Below are 23,881 nucleotides of genomic sequence, written 5' to 3'. Positions count from 1 at the left end.
GTCAGAAGCAAGCAAAATGGGTTCAGATGTTTTGTACATAACAGTGACACATTTTACTGTCAAAAATACCCATCAGAATAGTTTCTTTGGGAAAAATTAACAGGCCTCACAATTGTTCCAAGACTAACTTTTTTCAAATTTGCCCTTGTCAAGGACACAAATGACGTTTTAACTTAATTTGTAGCTCAAAGTACTCCATATCTCTCTCCTCCACCCCTAAAAACTACTTTTGTTTTTTTAAAGGCATCCTGTCAAAATACTAGTTTTATAATGACCTTTTTCCTTGGCTCTCAAATAATCAAGCTAAATCAACAGACTCATCCTTAAGACCTCTCCACATTAAAGCTTGCGTAGCAAGTGCTTGAAAGTTTCAAACAGTCTACATCAGGGGTTCACAAACTGGGGGTCACAAGATTATTACATGGTGGGGGTCACGAGCGGTCAGCCTCCACCCCAAACCCTGCTTTGCCTCCAGCATTTATAATGGTGTTAAATATATTAAAAAGTGTTTTTTCAATGGGTGGGTGGGGGGTTTGCACTCAGAGGCTTGTTATGTGAAAGGGTCACCAGTACAAAAGTTTGAGAACCACTGGTCTACATGGCTATAAAATGTGTTACAGTCATGCTGAGAATCACTGCTTTAGACAGGCATTTCTATAGTACTCACCACAACACTGGTGTTTATTATGTCACAAAACAAATTCTGGGATCTCTTTAGTTCATGAGGATGCATAAGAGGTTTAAAAATAGGCTTTTTTTTAAGAAAAGGTTAGTTAAAATATGCTAAATGCCCTCCACAGCACAATTAGTGCACATGTGAGACGGCTGGGAGTCAGGGACTATAGGTATGTCTCACAGGGCCCACTTGAATTCCTACTGACTACAGTGGAAGTTTGATTAGGCTCTTAGGACTTGTCTTCAGGAGAGTTTTACCAATCTTAAGTGAATGTGTTATTTTTTAACTTAAGCTGGTGTAACAGGATCAAGCACCCAGTGAAATAAAACTCCTAGTTGAGTGACCTAAACTTTTTAGCCAAGAATTATGAAAATTATGCATCTACTGATTCATTTTAAGTGGTGGGATCACAGATGCCAAAAAGTTTTAATTGCTGGGTACCACTGTAACAGAAGAAGGGACATAAAAATATGTTATTTGTGTTTGTTGCACATTAAAAAGTGCAGTGTTTGTGTACTGAAGCATATGATGTGATGCCTAATAACCCTTGGCTAGTTGACCTCCGGTCTGTTTTAACACGTTCCCTATAGCTGCTTTCTCCTTGTTGATCAATTATCTCAAAGATTCAGTCAGTACACTGCTAGCTTTGTCATTTCTACCTTTTAAAATTGGAGATAAATGTTGCTAAATATCAAGGGCCAAATTCTTCCCTCTGATGTACTGCATAGGGTTCCCTTTAAAGTCAATTATCAGAGGGGTAGCCATGTTAGTCTGTATCCAGAAAAACAACAAGGAGTCCAGTGGCACCTTAAAGTCTAACGGATTTATTTGAGCATAAGCTTTCGTGGGTTAAAAAAAAGAAAAAAAAAAAAAACACCACTTCTACCAATGCATGGAGTGAAAATTACAGATACAAGCATAAATATACTAGGACATGAAGAGAAGAGAGTTTTGTAAGGTAACTCCCTTCTTTTCATGTACTAGTATATTTATGTTTGTATCTGTAATTTTCACTCCATGTATCTGTAAAAGTGTTTTTTTATCTACAGAAGCTTATGCCCAAATAAATCCATTAGTCTTTAAGGTGCCATCGGCGGGGGAGGGGGGGAGTGAGTGAGTGAGTGAGTGTTTTAAAGTCCGTGCCAATTTAAGGGCCTTAGTGGTTTACTAAATGTCCTTGTTAATTTCAGTATAAAGCCTAAAGAACTTATTTTAGCACTGATACAACTTTCATTAAACTCAACTAAAACGCTCCCCCATACACTTGAATAGGATTTGGATTGGGCCTTAATTGGTTGGCCCCTCAACAGTTTTTATTCCCCCCACTGCAGATTTTGCTTTTATATATTTATTTTGTTAATGTTTTATAGAGAACATGGCTTTAATACACACTTTTAAATTAAAAGAAAAGGAGTACTTGTGGCACCTTAGGGACTAACCAATTTATTAGTCTCTAAGGTGCCACAAGTACTCCTTTTTTTTTTGCGAATACAGACTAACACGGCTGCTACTGTGAAACTTTCAAGTTAGAAGAAAATGAGTTTCATAAAGCACATTTAATTCAATTCAATTAATGCCGAATTTTAATTTTGGTTTGCAAGTTACCTTCCATTTGGAGAAAATGGAGATAAATCACATGACCTATTGATGACATACAAATGGTTTTAATCTGTGGCAGATTTACTTAGTGGTTGCATCCGATGAAGTGAGCTGTAGCTCACAAAAGCTTCTGCTCAAATAAATTTGTTAGTCTCTAAGGTGCCACAAGTACTCCTTTTCTTTTTGCGGATACAGACTAACATGGCTGCTACTCTGAAACCTGTTATTATTATCTGTATATAGTCCTAGTTCCACATACCCTGAAGAGAACTCTTTTAGTAAGTTTCAGTTAAATATCCAAAATGTATCTAGATGTTGTACACTGCATTTATTGCATGGCTGTAGCACAAATATGCAACAGGTATGGATGGATTAAGAGAGATCTAAATTATACAAAACCAATCTTGATCAAGCAGCACAGCCTCAATTTAAAATAAGCAATAGTTTACTCTGTGCTTCATGTCTTTATTGAAGTTGATTGAAAAATAGGGACTTGAGGTGAAACCCAACTCAGCCCTGGAGTGCATGTGCTAACTCATCAAGGAGCACGAACTGCTCCAAACCCCAGGCTTCCGAGCTGGCGTTAGAACAGGCCAAGGTCAGTCGTAGGTTAGAACATCTATGCAAACAGTGTAAAGCAATCACAAAACGGAAGCTCTGAGGAGCCCTGGCTCTATGGTGGGTTAGAGAGAGTGCAACTCGGGGGGCGAGGGGGAAATATGTCGATTTTGGCTATTGCCGCTAGAAAAGCTGAGGAACCACTGGATAAATTGCAGCTTTTGCGTTAGGATGGATGCCCCCTGAACCTACCTCTCCTTTACCAGGGAGCACACAGTCAGTGAGTACACAAATAATCGCAGATGCTGTGTCGCCCTTTCCTTACTTGTGGTGCTGGTCCTGTGCCCCCGACCTGCGCAGGCCCTCCCCTGCCACACCTCCCCACGTGCACCCCTCCCTTTAAGCCGCGCCGCAGGCGGCCCCTCCACCCCGCCCCCCCGGCATGCTGCAGGTCCCCCCCTTACCTGTGTTGCAGCCCCACGAGCCCTAAAGTGATCACGTGGGGCACATCGAGCTCCGCGGGCCACGAGCCGGAGGCGATGCAGCCAAACACGCCGCACTCCTCCCGGATCCCCAGCTCCTCAAACTCCATAGCGCCCGGCCACCCCGCACAAACACGTGCTGCCGTCGGCCCTGAAGCGCGGGTCTGGGCGGCCGCCGGCTACCTGCCGTGCGAGGCCAACTCCTGCTGCGCCGGCGCCGCGGCAGCCAAGGCTAGGCCAGCGTCGTCCCGCCGGGACCCCGCCACAGCCCCCGCCCCCTTATTTACATACGGGGGTGGGGACTGTAACGATCCCCCCTGCCGCGCTCAGCCCCCCCCCCCGCGGTGGGGTAGGAGGTGGCGCTGGGTCTGTTCTTGGAAACATACAGTTCATCAGCGCGGGCACCTCCCCCTCCTCCGTTTGGTACGTTCCGCTCTCTGCCCTCCCACGTGCTGCTTCCCCAGACTCCCCGCTGTGTTCACAGCCCGCCCGCCCGCTGCAGCTCGTGAGTGACAGCGGGGAGGGAGCGGGTCTAGGTGCCCAGAGACCGGGGGGGCAGTTGCACTGGCGCGAAGGAGAGCAGGGGGAGGGCGGGGATGTTAGCGCGCGCAGTGAGGGGGGCAGGCGCGTGGGAGGTCTCATAGGGAGGGGCCACGGGGGGCAGCGGTCGGTGGGTTTGCCAGTGCGGGGGGCGGGTTCCTTGCGGCAATTGGGCTGGGCAGTCACGCCCCGCCCTTTACGCTGCCCGCCTTTGCCCCTCGCGCGCGCTGCGTCATCTGGTGTGTGCGTGACCACGAGTGCGGAGCCGCCACCACCAGCCGCACGTGCTAATCGGGCCTCTCTGTGTCTCCTAGGTGCCTGGTCTCCTGGCCGCCGCCGGCGCGATGGCTCCCGTAGCAACAGGTAACGTTCCGCACCCTCGGCCCCTCCCCGGCCCGGCGCGAGGCCTCGGGCGATCTTGGGGCTGAGTTCCGAAGCTGGCGGGGCTCGGAGCAGAGCCCGCTTCCCCTCTCGGTCTTCCCCAGGGCGGGAGGCGGCTAGCGCTGGTGCTGCGTGGGGCCGGGCCCTGGGCTGCTGGGCCCCCGGGGCTGTGCCGGAGAGGCGCCTCCCCCGCCGGCAGAGAGGAGCAGCGGGCTGCGGGAGTGACGGGTGGCTCGTGCCAATTCACCCAGGCCAGGCTGGGGGGCGCGGGGGGGATGCTCGGGCTCCTGCCGGCCGCACCGCGTGGGCTGGTGGGTAACAAGGCGTGCGTGCAGCCTAGGCCCCCGGTGCAGACTCCGTGCGGGGGGAAGGGTGGTTTGTTGTTTAAACCCAAACTGGGGAACAGGTTAAATGAAACCTGAAGGACAAGACCCGCCATGGAAGTGGCTGGCTCCAAAGTTCATGGGGGTTGAAACAAAACTTTAATAGAGCTGTTTTCGTGTTCTCCTTCGCTGTAAGTGGGGCCTTTAGGCTTCTGGCTGTCCTACCTTAGGTTCAGAGCTGTACCACGTGAAGCTGGCTATAATCCAGATAAGTCCAGTTTCGCTCCAGGATGAGTGAAAAGCAAACATAGCATGAACATAATGGCCTACCACTTGAAACTTTTTAGTTTGAACAGTTAAGGTGCTGATAACCCCCAATAACCTTCAAATGGCACTTGCTTAAAATCACTCCTTTGAGCTAGGGGTGTGATTTCCCTGCTTGTGTGTACATACTTGCCCGCTGGCTAGCTCTCATTGAGCTTGGCACAAGTATAAATAGCAGTGTAGCACAGGTAGCAGCAGCAAGAGGCATTGCTGAGCCCTTGCAAGTACAAATCTGCCTGATGCCCGGCAGGTATGCTTTTCTTCCCATTTCCCGAAGATGAAGTGACCAGCCATACCCATCTGTTGTCACGCTGTGTCTTGAATAGAACTTCTCAATTTTCACCTGTACATGTGCTTGTTTAAACTTCTATTACTGTTAGAATAGACATAAAGAATAAAAGGATACGTACAAAGAAATGTATCCAACATGTAGAGTCCTTACCATAGTTTAAGGAAACAAATCCTGATTGTTTTGCATCAGTGGAACCATTTGGCCAGTAGTCATGAGACTTTACAGACTTTTGTCTGTGCTGTTGGAACTAAAGTTTTCCTTTTCTACCAGTTTTCTAGATGGGCTTTAAATGTTCCTTTATACTCATTGAAGAAAACTTGAATGTTGGGGCATTGTCTGTTAGTTAGCATACTGCTTCTGGTCTTTAAACTAACTATCTCTGTTTCCCAAAATGTACTTGTATGTATGATTTGCCAAAAATAATAATTTGTCCAAAAATTTAATTTTAGAAATTAACTTTATTTCTCTAGAACTGAAACTTGGTAAAAAAATTAATGAAGGTAAAACAAAAGAAGTCTATGAGTTGCCAGGTCTCCCAGGATGTGTGATGATGCAATCAAAAGACCAGATAACAGCAGGAAATGCAGCTAGGAAGGATCACATGGAAGGAAAGGCAGCAATTTCCAATGCAACAACTAGCTGTGTGTTTCAGCTGCTACATGAATCTGGTAAGTATTTCAAAGGTAAAGTAGATGCATTTGTGTTCTGTTATATATGGTGAGTCTTATGGAGTGATACGACTGTCTGTCTGAGAAGGTGTAAATGTTAATGTTAATTCACCTAGGTTTTGTAACTGACTGTCTTCAGTAAATGTCCTTATATCAGTGTCCCAGAGAGTAATCTAAGGTTATTGATTTAGGTTACTAAATTAAAATTTAATTTATCATATTTGAAGTCCTCCCCCAGCCCCAAAAAGCTTCCATATGCATTATTGCTGTTTTCCTGGACACCATTCTCTTCCCTCCTCACCAACCACCTCATGCTCCTTTTCAACTCCCAGGTTAGAAGCAGATAGTGAGAGTTTGGCATTAAGCTCTTATTCCACACATTTGTCTGGAAATTACTACTGCTGGTCAGTGACCATACCAAAGACTGCATTTAGAAGCAAAACTTTACCTAGCTTTACTAGAGTTAAACCATAATAAAAATGAAGATGGATAAACTTCATTACACGTGCTTGTTTTCTCAGTGTCTGCCATATCACTTTCAAAGACTGTTTATTGTTTGTGGCATAAAAAAGTGTGCCAAATACTTTACAGGTAGCTGTGAAGAAGCTATTTTATTTTGCAGAGTTTATGATGTAGCACATGGTGGATACTGAGATGAATTGAGATCTTAAGATTATTTTTGAGGCTTCAAAAATGGCTTACCTTTTCATGCTGTAGAAGACTATTGATGAGATCCTCGCCCCTTCAAAATCAACAGCAGAACTTCCATGAACTTGAGTAGGGCCAGAACTTCATCCTGTGCAATTTAGGTCACTTAACGAGTTGGTACCTAATCTGTAAAAATGGTATTAATCCTTGCTTGTTTTACAGAAGGTAAATGATTTGAATGCTCTGCCTTTCCTTCAAAAAATTACTGTCAAGTAAATTTTTTTGAGAAAGTTCTTCAAATTTACTTTAGTGTATTAGACTTATAAAAAAATAATTCATAATTTCCTTCATAGGGCTTAGGTGCACTTTTCTCAAATGTCTTTTTGACAAGCATATACCATACATTAAAAATAAACCCATGCTTTCTTGATTAGGGCTCTGAAGCACTACTGTAATACAAATAACTTGATTTTAGTTGCTCAGCACTTAAAACTGCATAATCAGTACCTTGTTAACTCAAGTTTGAATCTTATAAGATCTTTCATAATTGTGTTTGCAGATTTTTAAAAAGAAAACTAAACATCAATCCTCATTAATCTCTCTCATATGGAAATACTTTGGGTGAGAGCATGGCTCTTTATTCTGTTTTAACTGTTAATGAAAGTGTAAAGGTTCTGGGATTTCTCTTTAAGATTTTTAGTTTAAAAAACTTGCAGATGCAACATTGAGTAATCCTGTTGAATAAAAATAGAGGGTAATGTTTTCAAAAGGGCTAGGATTGTTGATTAATCGCAGTTAACTCACACGATTAACTCAAAAAAATTACTCGGGGTGTTAATCACACTGTTAATTGAATATCAAGTGAAATTTATTAAATATTTGTAGATGTTTTCTACATTTTCAAATATTTCAATTGTAACACAATACAAAATGTACAGTGCTCACTTTGTATTTTTGTTATAAATATTTGCACTGTAAAAATGATAAATAGTATTTTTCAATTTCCTCATACATGTACTGTAGTGCAGTCTCTTTATCATGAAAGTGCAACTTACAAATGTAGATTTGTTGTTGTTACATAACTACACTCAAAAACAAAACAATGTAAATCTTTAGAGCCTACAAGTCCACTCAGTCCTACTTCTTGTTCAGCCAGTCACTAAGAAAAACAAATTTGTTTACATTTGCAGGAGATAATACTGCCCGCTTCTTGTTTACAATGTCACCTGGGACTTTTGTGGCCAGGATTGCAAGGTATTTACATGCTAGATGGGCATATCAATATTTAGCCTCTTCATGCTTTGGCCACCATTCCAGAGGACATGCTTCCATAGTGATGACACTTGCTAAAAACAATAATGTATTAAATAATTTGTGACTGAACTCTGGGGAAAATAGTATGTCTGCTTCTCTGTTTTACCCGCAGTCTGTTATATATTTCATGTTATAGCAGTCTTGGATGATGACCCAGCACATGTTGTTCGTTTTTAAGAACACTTTCACTGCAGATTTGACAAAATGCAAAGAAGGTACCAATGTGAGATTTCTAAAGATAGCTACAGTACTCAACCCAAGGTTTAAGAATCTGAAGTGCCTTCCAAAATCTGAGAGGGACGCATGTGGAGCATGTTTTCAGAAGTCTTAAAAGAGCAACACTCCAATATAGAAACTACAGGACCGGAACCACCACCAAAAAAAAAATCAACCTTCTGTTGGTGGCATCTGACTCGGATGATTAAAAATGAACATGCGCCTGGTCGCACTGTTTTGGATGGTTATCGAGCAGAACCCATCATAAGCATGGATGCAAGTCCTTTGGAATAGTGGTTGAAGCATGAAGGGACATGTGAATCTTTAGCGCATCTGGCACGTAAATATCTTGCAATGCCTGCTACAATAGTGCTATGTGAACCTCTGTTGTCACTTTCAGGTGACATTGTAAACAAGAAGCTGGCAGCATTATCTCCTGCAAATGTAAACAAACTTGTTTAAGCGATTGGCTGAACAAGAAGTAGGACTGAATGGACTTGTAGGCTCTAAAGATTTACGTTGTTTTTTGAATGCAGTTATTGTACATAATTCTACGTTTGTAAGTTCAACTTTCATGATAGAGATTGCACTATAGTACTTGTATTAGGTGAATTGAAAAATACTTTTTTTTCTTATAGTATAAATATTTGTAATCAAAAATATAAAGTGAAAACTGTACTCTTTGTATTCCGTGTTGTAATTGAAATCAATATATTTGAAAATGTAGAAAACATCCAAAATATTTAAATAAATGGTATTTTGTTATTTAACAGCACAGTTAATTGCATGCTCCGTTTTTTTTAATCATGCAATCTGGTTTTTTAAATAGCTTAACAGCCCTAAGTGACTTAGGGTCATAGGTCACTTACGTGTTTCAGACACCTTTACCTAAAGTAAACTGGGCTATAAAGGGTACAAAATGCTATGTCTGGTAGTGTTTGCAAGATCACTACTTTAATCATTACCAAAAAAAAACAAAAAACCCCAGTGACTGCTTCATTCATTAGGAATTAGAAAACATCCCCTTACTAAACTGACCTGGGTATGCACTAGAAGTCTAAGCAAAAGTATCCTTGGTTTCTCAGTCACCAGTTGACCAATCTAACTACCACAATTGACAGGTCATGTTAATGCTTTTGGGGGGCGGGGGCGTAATTTATTTACTTTGCATAACTCTTCTGAACTAGAGTTTCTTTCAAAGTCCACAGGTGATACAAAAGCTGTGTGTATAAGAGGAGACATCTGTTAATTTCTTTCACTCTTCTGATAGAAACAAAATTTGACTTGCAGTTCTTGTGAGCTAAGAATAGCAGCTCTAAAATACACATTCAGGAAAAAGAAGAGCAGCAGAAGCAGCTGAGATGGACATTGTGGTTATTCTGCCCATCAAGTCCCTTTTAATTTCAGTTTACAGTTTGGTTGCACCGCCTCAGATGATGCGTTTAAACCAAAATGGACACCAGTGTAGACACTGAATCTTAAACATCTTGTTTCTCCACAAAGGAGAGCATCCTCTTTTGGCCCTACTTGTTATCTCCTGACTTAAAATCAATTAACACAGCTACACTTGATTCGTTACCTATTAACTGTCTTCAAACTCTTTGTTGGATGTTTTTTAATTTGTTGTCAGCAGAGGCAGTCAATCTGTAATCCTGAAAATATTAAACAAACAACACACCCACTTTTAAGCACAAGAAAGATTGACAAGGTTACATTAATCTAGTTGTTCTAGAAATCAGTCCTGTAATCCTAAAATTGCTTCATTTAAAGTATATATTGGTTGCCTTTTGTGAAGTACAATAACACTGTAAAAGATTGACTGGACTTTAACTTTGCTTTGTGAGTGAAGGCTTACTGTCAAATAGGACCAAAAATCACCACATACAGCACAGTTCAGAGCAACAAAAAAGTTTGAAATTGTTCAGAATTGGAATGGAACATATCCACTCTGGATTTACCAGATACTGGCTACTTTGCCTTTGGCAGATCCTAAATCAGGGACCTTACAGTTGGCTTGGCATAGCTAAAAAGGGTGGAGGTTTTGGAACTGGAGTAGGAGAGGAGGGCCACATCATAATCAAAATTGCCCCAAATTTCATGGCGCCCTAGTCATTTGCGTGCTGCATACGCGGCAGCACCAGCAGCCAGCCCTATCACCTGGCTGCCGCTGCGCCGCCCTCCCCCCCCCCCCCCCCCCCAGCGGGCTGCGCCCACTGCAAGGGGCAGGGCTATCCCTAAAGGGGGGTGGGGCCCAGAACAATTCCCTCTGCTCTGCCTCTTAGTCTCCACCCCTGGCCCACCCCCATTCCATCTCTTCCCCCAGCGATAGACGCAGCCCGGAGGATTAGCAGGGGGCCTGCACCAGCGTCAGGCCTGACCCCACACTCATCGGCAGCAGCAGGAAATGGAGCAATCCAGCCCCAGCCCGCTCCGCTCTGCTTCCCGTTGCCGATGAGTGTGGGGGGCGGTCCTTCCCCCTCCTCCCAAGCAACACGGCTGGGGCTAGGTCGCTCCACTTCCTGCTACGGGTGAGTATGGGGGGTGGTCCCTTCTCCCACCCCACCCAAGCAACTCAGCTGGGGCAGGAGGAGCGGGCTGGGTCGTTCCACTTCCTGCTGCTGGCACCAGGGCCCCCGCTAATCCCCTGGGCTGCTGTGGGGCCCCCTACAGCTTCTGCGTCCCCAGCCCTGCAGGCCTTGAGCGCAGCCCAGACCCTCCGTGGGGGGGGAGCAGGTGCTCAGGCTGCGTAGGGCACCATAATTGGTAGGGACAGCCCTGCCCTTCATGACATCTGCCCACTGTGACTCTAACATAAGGACATAAACTAGCAGAAAGATGAAAATGGGAAGGCATCCATTAGGAGCATTGACTTAGGTTATCTATAGCAGTGGTTTTGAACCTGGGGGTCTGCAGACTTTATCTAAAATTTCCAAAAGGGTCCACAACTCCATTTGAAATTTTTTAGGGATCCGCAAATGAAAAAAGATTGAACACCACTGATCTATAGCATGATCAGGAAAAAGTGTTCTATTGCAAAGTGATTTTAAACAAGTTCTGAAAATGCACTACAAACTGGTTTCTAAGGCTCTCTATAATGTACTGTGTATTTTGTTGGATGGAATTGGGGAAGTGAGTGCTTTCTGGACTGAGACCATTTTGTGTTTGTCCTAATTATTTAAGGCCTCTCACTTGGGAAGTAATCATCTTAGGTATATTGTAGCTACAGAACAACACATAAAGGTCTTTGAGAAAAGGGATCTTCTGATGAACTAATTTTCTGTTTGATCAACTATACGCCAAGCTGGTTGCAGTTCTCATTTCACTCATAGAAATGCACAGAGTAAACTGAGTTTTCTTTTTTTACATTTAGGAATCAAAACTGCTTTTGTCAGAAAACATAGCGACACCGCGTTCATAGCAGCTCAATGTGAAATGATTCCAATTGAATGGGTGTGCAGAAGAATTGCTACTGGTTCTTTCCTGAAAAGAAACCCTGGTGTCAAGGAAGGATATAAGTTTTACCCACCCAAAATTGAGATGTTTTACAAGGTAAGTAAAACTGTAACTATTAAACAAAAGAAGGCAATGTGTTAAAGGTAACCGTCCACCTGAAATAGCATCATTTTTACATAAGAATGGCCATACTGGGTCAGACCAAAAGTCCATCGAGCCCACTATCCTGTCTACTGACAGTGGCCAATGCCAGGTGCCCCAGAGGGAGTGTATCTAACAGGTAATGATCAAGTGATCTCTCTCCTGCCATCCATCTCCACCCTCTGACAAACAGAGGCTAGGGACACCATTCCTTACCCATCCTGGCTAATAGCCATTAATGGACTTAACCTCCATGAATTTATCCAGTTCTCTTTTAAACCCTGTTATAATCCTAGCTTTCACAACCTCCTCAGGCAAGGAGTTCCACAGGTTGACTGTGCGCTGTGTGAAGAAGAACTTCCTTTTATTTGTTTTAAACCTGATGCCCATTATTTTACAAAATAAGCTGAACACAGGAGCAGGGTTAGTGCCTGAAACTGACTTCTGTCAATTTTTGTGGTTTTTGCACTTCTGTTTGTGTGTTTGCTACCCTTATTGCTGCATGCAAGATCCATACAAATATGAAACTGGCTAATTGATCCTACTGAAAAAATAATGAAACTGACTGGCAAACAAAGGGTGAAAAGAAATATAATTATAGCAGCTATAAATATAACACTTTCAGACAAGTGTATTTTTTAGGATGACAAATGTCCCTTTAAACTGAAATGAAACTACTTATTGATGGATTTTTAAAAACTAGTATTGATACTGTATTTTGCAAACATTTCTAAAATGAATATTCTTGAATATTCTCTTAGATCAGAGATTCTCAAACTAGATCAGAAAGCTGGCTGGTCACATAGTGCAGACTCATTTCCAGCATTTAAATCTCATTACAGAACAGCTAAAAATGCATTAAGCACTCTCTGTTTGTTACTCTTCGATGTAAACTATTGCTGTAATTGAAATGGGTGTGAGGTAAATGAGGAGGGAAGGAGACCTTTGTGATCACAAATGGGAAGACAGCATGCATAATAGTGAGTAAGAGAGGAGGTGGTTCACGAGATAATCTGTTAAAATGTGGTCCATGTTATGGACTTTTTCTCTTGTCCTTCCTTATATCACTTAAGCTGCCACAGCATAACTACACCACTAAACAAATGTAACATGATAAAGTAACAAAGGGAGTTCATGCATGATTTTCATTCTTGTGTTGGCAGGGTTTGGGAGTATAGCGGAAGTGAGGTGATGCAGGAAACTCAGAAGGGTTTATTCTGCTGTACAGCAGTCCATGCTAATCCTGTTCGTGAATGGTGACTTTATACAGGGAGTTTTGCCTCAGTTCTTAATATGACAAGATCATGTCAGTTAACTACACATCATGTGAGCCATCAACTAAAGGAAACCTCAGCATCCTTATGGTTGTTACCACTACCATTGTGACAAGATAAGGATGTATCTCTCCAGGGACTGGCCTGTTTAGAGAGGAGGTCCCACTCTGGGGGTAGGGAGTGGGAGGGTAAACCTTCTGGTTGGACTGTAAGCAGAAGGGGTGGGAAAAAGTATTATTGGAAGAGTGCTACACATTTCAGAGCATCAACATTTTATCTTTCTGATGTTGGCTTGATCCTTGTCCTAGAAGTACTTTGCTGACGAAGTCCTTTTGGTATATGTAGTGTCTGATTTGAGTAAATTTACTGGTAACCCCAGGCATTCAGCGGATCACGGTCTCTGTATTCAGCATTTTTGAACAATCTTAATAGCATGGAAACATTGGGACCTCTTCTCTTATGCTGCTGAAAGGGACAAAAGCAAGCTGAGTTTGGTTAGGGAGCATTACAGAGTTCTGCAAGCTGGTAGGGGTATGTTGGGGGGTGAGGGTGAGAGAGAAATGGAGCAGAGAGGAGAGTGACCAGTCTTTAATAACTATTCTGACTCTTCAGTGATATTCAGGGGTACTCAGTAGCAGAGGTTCCAAACAGAGTAGCTGCCTTGGGGCTGGATGGCGAATGGGCAGGGAAGACTTTCCCCAAGGGACTGTGATCTATTTCCTTGCACGCTGGCCACTTCAGGAGGTTGCTAACTTCTTCCCTTTGAGGGGAAAACATGGCTAAAACTCTGAAGTGGTATCCTTGTGAAACTGAGAGTCTCTCTTTTTTTTTTTCTTGTCACCTTTCCCCCAATTGGAGGAGAGCATGAAAGGACCTAGCCAGTAACCATCCTGGTGTTTCAGCAATATACAGGGGCATTCCCTTCTGAAAGCAGATGATAACCATGCATCTTGTATAATAAATAGGTTGTATTCACTGCATGCTCTGGCAAAATCTGTACTTGAAGATTTTACAACAGTTGCTTTCATACAGCAACTTCTGTCCAATTCAAGATTAAAAGAACTCTTGAAAAGTGACTTAAAAATACAGGTCAAGTAGTCTTAGTGTAATGTGCTGACTGCCTCCAAATAAGCAGGTTGAGAATAACATTTAGAGTCAAACTTGCATTACTTGATTAAATACTAGCAGTGAAAGTCCTCTTGGAATTCGTTAAAACTGAACTCTCTGTAGTCCAGTGGAAATAGATTTGTAGGTTAAGTGGTGATTAGAGTTGAAAGGCATACAGTGTTACAGTTTATTATTTTTATACTGCATACAGTGGAGATAAAATAAATATAGACACCCCACCCCCCCTCCACTGCTGTCTGCTAAAGCATGAGTGGTGTAACTAGCTAATCCTTTAGGATTTAACAGCGTTTCTAGAAACATTTACCAAATTAGAAGTTTTGTGGACTATTGACTGAAAAATAGTTAAAGCTTTGTCTTGAACTCACTTCTCTGATGCACCTTCCAGACTTTATGTTCAAGTAAGTAATGCTTTTTTCAAGTTATCTTAAGGTAGTAAAAGTCTTGCAGCTTGGATTTCTCAGTACTGTTGTGATTAAAAAATCTTGCTAGGACTTATCAAATATCAATTTAAAGCCACAAAACCTGTCTGATACTGGATTTCAAATTGTTCTCTTCACTGTTTGTTAGGCTTTCTTTTAATCTAACTCAAGTCTGGTGTAATTGTCATTAACTGATCTTATTCTATGCAAGTTTATTTTACTTCATTCTCAGGATGATGCTGCTAATGATCCACAATGGTCTGAGGAGCAACTAATTGAAGCCAAGTTCTGCTTTGCTGGACTTACTATTGGCCAAACCGAGGTGGATATTATGGCCCACTCTACACAGGCAATTTTTGAGATACTGGAAAAATCTTGGTTACCCCAGAACTGCACTCTTGTAGACATGAAGGTATAAGAAAAAAATCTGTCTTGTAGATATGGTTCTGCAAGTAGTGGAATAAGTTTTTGATGCTACTTTACAGCTCTTGTTTAATTTTGCTAGATTGAGTTTGGTGTTAATATAACTACAAAAGAGATTGTCCTTGCTGATGTTATTGATAATGATTCTTGGAGACTGTGGCCGTCAGGAGACCGAAGCCAGCAGAAGGACAAACAGGTAATACTGTAAGCATTTTGTTTAAAAAACAAAACTACATCTCATTTGGGTGGGGCGGGGGGGCTGTGTGGACAGCATTCAAGCAACTGCTGTGAGCTGCTTTCCTTGGCAGTCTATGCTTATGCAAGGTAGGCCACAAAGCATTTAGGGTCTGATCCTCTTCAAGTCAATGGCAAAACTTCCATTGATTTTAATGGCAACAGAATCAAGTCCTTAAGGATGCCTGTGTCGTTAATAGGAATTCCTGCAATATTTTCTGGTGTTATCATAGTGCCTTGTGTATAATGTTAAGTCTGCAGGGATCTCCAGAACTTCTTGCATAAAATGTACTCCTTGAGTGTGAATTAGTCAAATAATTGAGTAACACAGACACACACTTATAAAGTACTAGAAGTCAGAAACATGCCATGAAGATGAAAATTGGCTCACCAATGGGTCCCAAGTTTCTCCTTTCAGAGCCTCTTGATTTGTCTAAGCCAAAGTTTGTCCTGTTTTAACTCAGTTTAACTGATAACTAACATTGATGTAATTGCTGGTCTAGACCAGTGGTTCTCAGCCAGGAGTACACATATCCCTGGGGGTACATCGGCTCATCTAGATATTTGCCTAGCTTTACAACAGGCTACATAAAAAGCACTAATGAAGTCAGTACAAACTAAAATTTCATACAGACAATGACTGTTTATACTGATCTATATACTATACACTGAAATGTAAGTACAATATTTATATTCCAATTGATCTATTTTGTAATTATATGGTAAAAAATGAGAAAGTAAGCATTTTTTCAGTAATAGTGTGCTGCGACACTTTCTATTTTTGTCTGATTTTGTTTTTAAGTGAGGTGAAACTCTGGGGTACACAAGACAAATCAGACTTCTGAAAGGGGTACGGTAGTCTGGAAAGGTCAAGAGCCACAAGTCTAGACAGTCCACAGATGTTTGTTGCCTGGAACAAACATTTGTGGTTTATCCTAGGCTGAGTCCATTGTGGGGCACCATCTTAGCTGCATTGAATGCTGCTTTCGTGGAACTTCTGTGGTTTTAGTCACTTCCACTAATACTGTAGACTCTCTCCAGTAGGCACAAGCCATAACCTATGTCTATGATAATCCAAGATACAGTAGTGTTCCAGTGCTATTACTAACAAATTAAAACTGGAAAGCAGCATTAGGTCCGCTTCCTTTAAAAACTGAATGAAATGAAAAATTATGGTGTTTCCTCTTCACTCATTTCAGCTGTTATACTACAAATATACAACTATATTTGCTTCTGAGCAAATTGCTGGTGTGGTGGTAATCCACCATTACTATAACTTTGGCATTTACTTTTTTTTGTTAGGTGTTGGCTGTACTTTAGTGCAGTTGCTGTCCTGTGATTGAAGCTCTGCTTCCAAATTAAAATTAACATGCCAAAGCTGCATGGTGTATATTTGCATGGAAGCCTCCAGCTGACTTCAGTTGGGCATGAGAGGGCTAGCTAACACATCATGGCTGAGGCAACCAAGCACTGAAGTTGAGTTTTCTCTCAGAAAGGAATTGACTGAAGTAGAGGGTGCTGTGACTATACTATAATGTGGTGGACAATAGTGCTTGCTGGAGCTAATGGCTCAAAATTTGAGATGTTGGGATTCTCTTGATGTCATGTTGGCCTCAATTCATGGGCAAGAATCTATTGTAGAATATATATATTTCAAGAAACAGGTGTTTGAAAGATGGCATAAATTTCTCTAGCCTCTGATAGTAGAATGGTTGCACCTGGTTGAATATTTAAGAGCAAAATGATTGACCATCACACTTCCAAATAGAACATCAGGAATAACTTGCTATCTGTGTATTTCAGTCTTACCGTGATCTAAAAGAAGTGACTCCTGAAGCTCTTCAGATGGTTAAAAGAAACTTTGAATGGGTTGCAGAAAGAGTGGAGGTACCCCTGTTAATATTAACTGTAATCTGTGTAGAAATTGACAGTCTTGTGTACTCTGTTCAAGTTCTGTGGTTCATTTTCCTTTCTTTCCACTCCAGTTGCTGCTGAAAACAAAGAGCCATGGTAGAGTTGTGGTGTTGATGGGATCATCTTCTGATCTTGGCCACTGCGAAAAAATTAAAAAGGCATGTGCGAACTTTGGAATTCCTTGTGAGCTACGAGTGACATCTGCTCACAAAGGGCCAGATGAAACTCTGAGGATCAAGGCAGAGTATGAAGGTAAACCCTGAATAGTCATGTATTAAGTTTAGAGCCAATAACTAGAGTTCTTCAGATTCCTGAGAACTTTGCCACAAACTGTGCACGAAGTTTATCGCCCTCTTCTTTATAACCACCTTCTACGTACGTGAAGACTTATCATGTCTCCCTTCAGTCTTCTCTCCTCCAAACTAAACAAACCCAGGTTTTTTTTTTTTTTCAATCTTTCCTTATAGGTCATGTTTACTAGACCTTTAATCATTTTTGTTGCTCTCCCCTAGACTTTCTCCAATTTGTGATACCGAGAACTGGACACAGTGTTACAGTTGAGGCCATGTCAGTGCTGAGTAGAGTGGAAGAATTAATACTTTTTGTCTTGCTTAAAACGCTTCTGCCAATACATCACAGAATTGGGGGAGAGGTGTTTTTTGCAGCAAAATTACATACTTGACTCATTTCATTTGTGATCCACTGTAACACTGAGATCCTTTTCTGCAGGACTCCTTCCTAGGCAGTCATTTCCCATTTTGTATTTGTGATTATTCCTTTCTAAGTATAGTACTTTGCATTTGTCCTTATTGAACTTCATCCTGTTTATTTCAGACCATTTCTCCAATCTGTCAAGGACTGTCATTGAATGCTAATCCTGTCCTCCAAAGCACTTGCAACCCCTTCCAGTTTGGTATTGTCTGCATACTTTATAAATGGTACTCTGTATCATCACCTGTTTCATCATCAGCTGCTCCTTCTCCCACATCCAGACCTGTCTAAGTCTAATGGCTTCTTTCTCCCCAAAAATCTTGCCTTCCTCTCTATCCCAACAGCTAAAATGCTTTCTCAGGCCCTGATCATCTCAACATCTTGGATTACTGCAATGTCCTGCTATGTACACACACATTGCCACTTCTTATTCTGGAGAAAAAATGCCAGCTGCTAAAACTTAAGTCTCCCCTTCATCTAATGTCATCTTTTTTGGACCACACCACTGGCTGCCCTTTGCACACTGCAGCTGGGTGGAAAACCATATCTTGTGATGCCCACAGAATAGAAAATAATGAATAATGGGGTGGACACTAGTACTCTGTACCAAAAAACCCTTAGATTTTATTAAAAAAACATGTGCCTTGACTGAACGAACATAAGGAGTAATTTCACTTGTTGCTCCTGCAGACCTGTGCTTGCATGGACATGTAGGTACTTCCATGCACCATTGTACACTCTGTGCATGTAGATATGGGAGTTGGGGACACAGTGTGGGCAAGCACAGATTTTCCAGATGTTATTTAGAGGCCCTGATATTGAACTTTGCAGAACTAATATTTACAAATTTTGTTGCAACAGGCCAAAGTTTTTAATTAATAAAGAATCCAGTGATTCAACAGTTTCCATTAAGAAATGGCCAGTACGCACCATTATCATGAATCTTGAAAGTTTTCTTCCCCTGTTTGAGAAAGGAGTTCGATGTATGAGTTGCCCCTCATATGCTACTTCTGTAGATGGTGTAACAAGAGCAGTGACTGATAGTTACTGAATATTACTATAGGGAATTACAACATTGTATTCTAAAAATGAGAAATCTGAGCAACAGTAAAACTTAACTGACTTGTAAAAAGAATTTAAAAAAAAGATGTGTGTGTTTGCAGGGGGGAGGTATTTAGACACAGAGCCTTTCCATGAAAGCAGGTGGGGGAAAGGAAAAATGTATAAATCTCTCTCCCTCCTCCCCTCTCCCCATCGGTTTTTGATATTTACTTGCTAATGCTCGTGTGTGTGTGTTAGGTGATGGAATCCCTACTGTGTTTGTGGCGGTAGCTGGCAGAAGCAATGGCTTGGGACCAGTGCTGTCTGGTAACACGTCATATCCAGTTGTCAGCTGTCCTCCTCTGTCAGCCGATTGGGGTGCTCAGGATGTCTGGTCTTCTCTTAGACTGCCCAGTGGTAAGAAGCATCATGTTGACCTATGGCATCTGTAGTTACATTCTTGTAGTAATTAACCCCCCATTTTTTTTAATACTGGACACATCTATCAAATTCAGCAGTGCTGAAAATGCCTTTGACCCATTTATATTGTCAGTTCAGCCACTGCTGAAGAGGGTTTGGAGGGGTAAATCCTTTTGACAGTAACATTTCAGTTTCCAGGTACAGATGGAGGTGGAGCTGTAGAAAATGAAGGGGGGGTAAACTTAACTTTCATTATAGTCTTACTCAAACAACTGACGTTTAAAATAGGTACTGGAATTCATATGACATCTTTAAAAAAAAAAAAAAAAAACTCAGCTTGAGACTTATTTTTATGTTTTACCTTCATGAAACTGCTCTAGTATGTTTGTTAACCTAGCAACTGATCATATAAAACTGAAAGAGCCTTTCTGTGATGCTTTAATGTTGAAAGAATTCCTTGGCTGTGAAACTGCATCAGTCCTAAAGGTGCACGTAGCTTGAAATTAAAAACCGCATTTTCTTAGACACTGAACAGTCCTCTGTATACATTCAGTAGTCTACTCAGATTTCAAGGTATATGCTGACTTATTCAATGTTGCTATAACTACTGGCAACAATGATTGAGAGAGGCTAAGGGGTTCTCAAACTGGGGGGGGTCGCAAGGTTCTTATATGGGGGGGTTGGTCTGACAACCACAAGGCTAAACTATACATATGGGGCGGATTTTTTTTTTTTGAAAATCATCAAAGGCAAGGGAATTCCACTTTCTTCAAATATGCAGAGAGGTTTAGGGCATGTTGAAACTATGTCAGTTGAAAACTGGCCATCTTGTCTTGTTTGGGAATGAAGGAATAAGGCGAGGATCTTTAGGGTTATTGAGGTTGCTTATGCTTTACCTTTTTTAAATTAGACTGGACAAAGTAAAATAAAAAATCCTGCAGTAACCATCAGGGCCTGAAAAATTACTTGTTAGTAATTTTTAGGATCATTGTAAATCCTGTTTTGATAAGATTTGATTTTTTTCTTCTTCTACAACAGGTCTTGGCTGTCCTACTATACTCTCACCCGAAGGAGCTGCCCAGTTTGCTGCTGAGATTTTTGGATTAAATAACCACTTGGTGTGGGCCAAGCTGCGCTCAAGCATGTTGAATACGTGGATCTCCTTGAAGCAGGCTGACAAAAAACTTAGAGAATGCACCTTATAAATAACTTGTTAAAAGGAAAGTAATGCAAACTATATAAAAAATAGTACCGTGTGCAAAAGTGTCTTCACGCTAGGATCTTCATGGAGATCACTTGGAAATCTTAAACCCTTTGTTGTGTAAGAGGATACATCTTGTATGGTAGATGATAGCCTCTACAATTGGTCTTGTTTTTTTTTAATAAATGGAAGCATACAGGATAGTTGTTTGACTTGCTCAGAATTGTGTTCTGCTTTAGTCCTTAGTCCTTGCTTTAACTACAGACTACACAATATCAAAATGCTGGTTTAGTGTAATTTGCACTTGGATTTATCAGTTGTCCCTAGCAGTATTACTACAGAATGTTATTGATAAAGTTGGATTTACTAACTCAACTGAATGGACTGCCAATCCAAAACAGAAAATGTTTATGCTTTTCTGTTTGCAGTTATGAAAATGTGCTCCCTAAGCAATAACACAGCCATAGATTGCAATCCTAACTGGAAGACAGTTCTGGAATGGACTTGGACATCCAGCCATCCTATTAGAGGTTGTAAAAGTGTATAGAAGAAAGCCAGCCGTATCACAAGATAGGATGTTAGCTTATTCAGTATTTCCTGAAGCAATGTCCTCATGTTAACAATAATGCTCCTTATACAGCAGCAGACAAGATTAACTCAGAGTAGTAATCATGAGTTCAAAACTGACTTGTAAGCCTTTTGTCCTCTGTTAGAGTACAATGAATTCTTTCCATTTCACTCATTCTGCTTTAAAGAGCCTCTGATAATCTCATAGCAGACTTCATTTTTAGAAAATTTTGGTGTGTGCACGTCTTTCTTCCCTTATTTTTATAGTGGGAGAAGAAGTTGGTTGCTAAGGAAACTCTCTCATTAAATAATTGAAGGTGGAAATAAACAGTTAAGTGAAATACTGATGAGATCTAAGCATGACTTTTTCCTCCATGAAACTCTTGTTCTTAATTAGGTCAACTTTATTACAGTACTGATTCTAACAAACATGCAATTTCCCAACTTATGTAATAGCCTATGCTTTTAAAATAACAAACTGTTAAATTCCAATTTGCTTTATGCAGAGGTTTCTCCAGTAGGTATGCTCATGCTAACTATCTAGATTTTTTTTTTTAATTTACATGCCATGGCTGATACTAAATTAAAATGGCTGTGCTAAATAACTTGCTTGACATAATGCTTTATAAGTACATGCATGCAGCACACTATTGCTTTGGAGGGGGAGAGGAGGTTTCACTAGAGATGCAGGAACAAGCCCCTATACCTATAGGCTGTCCTGTGGGTGCTTTCATAGTCACATTGACCTTTATGCTACTTAATTTATGTACCATGGAAGGAATGAAGAACACAGTTCATCCTGCTGGGATTTGAACCTCTGATCCCTGAAAGTTTAGGAAGAGGTTTATGCTACATAGCTATTGTGACAGGAAACATGTTTGGCATTACAGAGGCTTCTTGTGATGGTGGTCATCCATTAAGATACTGTAATAGAGAACATGGACCATGTGGCACAGTACAAGACCTGAGGCTTGAACCAAAGGCTGGGAATCAGTCAGGCCATGTATTAAAGCAGATGCTTACAAGTTCACTGTCCGGTACATGAACTTGGCAGAGTACTGCTAGTGTTGCTAAAACACAGGCACTCCTACAGGTATATCTATACTAAGAACTTAGGTCAAATTTATAAAGTCGATTTTTTAGAAAGCAGTTTTATACAGTCGATTGTGTGTGTCCCCACTAAGCACATTATGTCGGCGGAGTGCGTCCACAGTACCAAGGCTAGTGTTGACTTTCAGAGCGTTGCACTGTGGGTAACTATCCCACAGTTCCTGCAGTCTCCACCACCCATTGGAATTCTGGGTTAAGCGCCCAATGCCTGATGGAGCAAAAATATTGTCACGGATGGTTTTGGGTGCATGTCAGTTGCCCCTCCCTCTGTGAAAGCAACAGCAGACAATCGTTTCGTGCCTTTTTTCTGTGTGGACACCATACTGCTTTCAGCAGATGGTGCAGTAGGACTGCTAACCATCATCAAATGACCACTTCTGCTGCCACTCTGCTCTTCTGATGCTATGAATCCACCTCGCAGGTCCTCTATATGACCGTAGTCATCCACCGCTTCCGCTGCCACTCTGCTCTTCTGGTGGTCTTGCAGGGCTATTTCTGCTGCAACTCTGCTCAGCTGCTCTTGTCTCACCATACAAAGGCAAGTGTGCAGCCTGCTCAGCTGTTGTGTCGTGGCAGCAGATAGTGCAGTAGGTCTGCAAAACTGGTCATCCAACCACCGCTTCCCCTGCAACTCTGCTCTCCTACAGACGCCATACCACGGCAAGCATGGAGCCCGCTCAGATCACCGTGGCAATTATAAGCATTGTAAACACTTCACGCATTATCATGCAGAACACGCAAAAGCAGGCGATGGCAGCGCGGTGACAAGAGTGAGGAGGATATGGACACAGACTTCTCTCAAAGCACAGACCGTGGCAATTTGGCCATCCTAGTGGCAATGGGGCAGGATCTTGCCGTGGAATGCCGATTTTGGGCCCGTGAAACGAGCACAGACTGGTGGGACTGCATAGTGTTACAGGTCTGGGATGATTCCTAGTGGCTGTGAAACTTTGACATGCGTAAGGGCACTTTCATGGAACTTTGTGACTTGCTTTCACCTGCCTTGAAGTGCAAGAATACCAAGATGAGAGCAGCCCTCATAGTTCACAAGCGAGTGGCAATAGCCCTCTGGAAGCTTGCAACACCAGACAGCTACCAGTCAGACGGGAATCAATTTGGAGTGGGCAAATCTACTGTGGTGGCTCATGGATCCAAGTAGCCAATGCAATCACTGAGCTGCTGCAATCAAGGGTAGTGACTGGGAAATGTGCAGGTCATCGGGAATCCCACTGCAGCAAAGCCATCCACTAATTGTGGTGGGGCGATAAAACACACATCCCTGTCTTGGGACCGGAGCACCAAGGCAGCCAGTACATAAACCAAAAGGGTACTTTTCAATGATGCTGCAAGCACTGGTGGATCACAAGGGACGTTTCACCAACATCAATGTGGGATGGCTGGGAAAAATACATGATGCTCACATCTTCAGGAACACTGGTCCGTATGAACAGCTGCAGCAAGGGACTTACTTTCCAGACCAGAAAATAACCATTGGGGATGTTGAAATGTTTATCGTTATCCTTGGGGACCCAGCCTACCCCTTAATGCCCTGGCTCATGAAGCCATACACAGGCACCCTGGACCATAGTCAGGATCTGTTCAACTACAGGCTGAGCAAGTGCAGAATGTGCATTTGGATGTTCAAAAGTGCACTAGCGCAGTTTACTGACTTGGTTAGACCTCAGTGAAATCAATATTCCCATTGTTATTACTACTTGCTGTGTGCTCCACAATATCTGTAGGAGTAAGGGGGAGTCATTTATGGTGGGGTGGGAAGTTGAGGCAAATTGCCTGGCCGCTGATTAGGCACAGCCGGACACCAGG

At 42.1% G+C, this 23,881-nt stretch overlaps 2 protein-coding genes across 8 annotated transcripts in view; one reads left to right on the top strand and one right to left on the bottom strand.

Annotated features, from left to right (window-relative positions):
• Positions 1 to 3,587, bottom strand: part of PPAT (phosphoribosyl pyrophosphate amidotransferase) — a 69,668-nt gene extending 66,081 nt beyond the window's left edge. Inside the window, exon 1 of the mRNA XM_074951364.1 lies at positions 3,298 to 3,587. Within this exon, the coding sequence (XP_074807465.1) occupies positions 3,298 to 3,425 (128 nt within the window). The 5' untranslated portion in view covers positions 3,426 to 3,587. The remainder of the gene's footprint in view (positions 1 to 3,297) is intronic.
• Positions 1 to 21,168, top strand: part of LOC141986641 (multifunctional protein ADE2) — a 60,348-nt gene extending 39,180 nt beyond the window's left edge. For 5 of the 7 annotated variants that reach the window (XM_074951359.1, XM_074951358.1, XM_074951360.1 and 2 more), the window contains 9 exons: positions 4,170 to 4,218; positions 5,646 to 5,843; positions 11,392 to 11,570; positions 14,669 to 14,848; positions 14,942 to 15,055; positions 16,897 to 16,980; positions 17,079 to 17,259; positions 19,018 to 19,176; positions 20,218 to 21,168. In XM_074951359.1, coding sequence (XP_074807460.1) covers positions 4,170 to 4,218; positions 5,646 to 5,843; positions 11,392 to 11,570; positions 14,669 to 14,848; positions 14,942 to 15,055; positions 16,897 to 16,980; positions 17,079 to 17,259; positions 19,018 to 19,176; positions 20,218 to 20,384 — 1,311 coding nt within the window. In that variant the 3' untranslated portion in view covers positions 20,385 to 21,168. Of the gene's footprint in view, positions 1 to 3,053; positions 3,114 to 3,720; positions 3,739 to 4,169; positions 4,219 to 5,645; positions 5,844 to 11,391; positions 11,571 to 14,668; positions 14,849 to 14,941; positions 15,056 to 16,896; positions 16,981 to 17,078; positions 17,260 to 19,017; positions 19,177 to 20,217 lie in introns of those variants that run through there. The other 2 variants (XM_074951362.1, XM_074951363.1) reach the window with 2 other exon arrangements.
• The last annotated feature ends 2,713 nt before the right edge of the window (positions 21,169 to 23,881 follow it).

The sequence above is a fragment of the Natator depressus genome, chromosome 4, assembly GCF_965152275.1.
Source record: "Natator depressus isolate rNatDep1 chromosome 4, rNatDep2.hap1, whole genome shotgun sequence".
In the NCBI taxonomy this organism is placed as follows: Eukaryota; Metazoa; Chordata; order Testudines; family Cheloniidae; genus Natator; species Natator depressus.
Note: the sequence above shows the minus strand (reverse complement) of the source record. Positions and strands in the feature narration are given on the sequence as shown.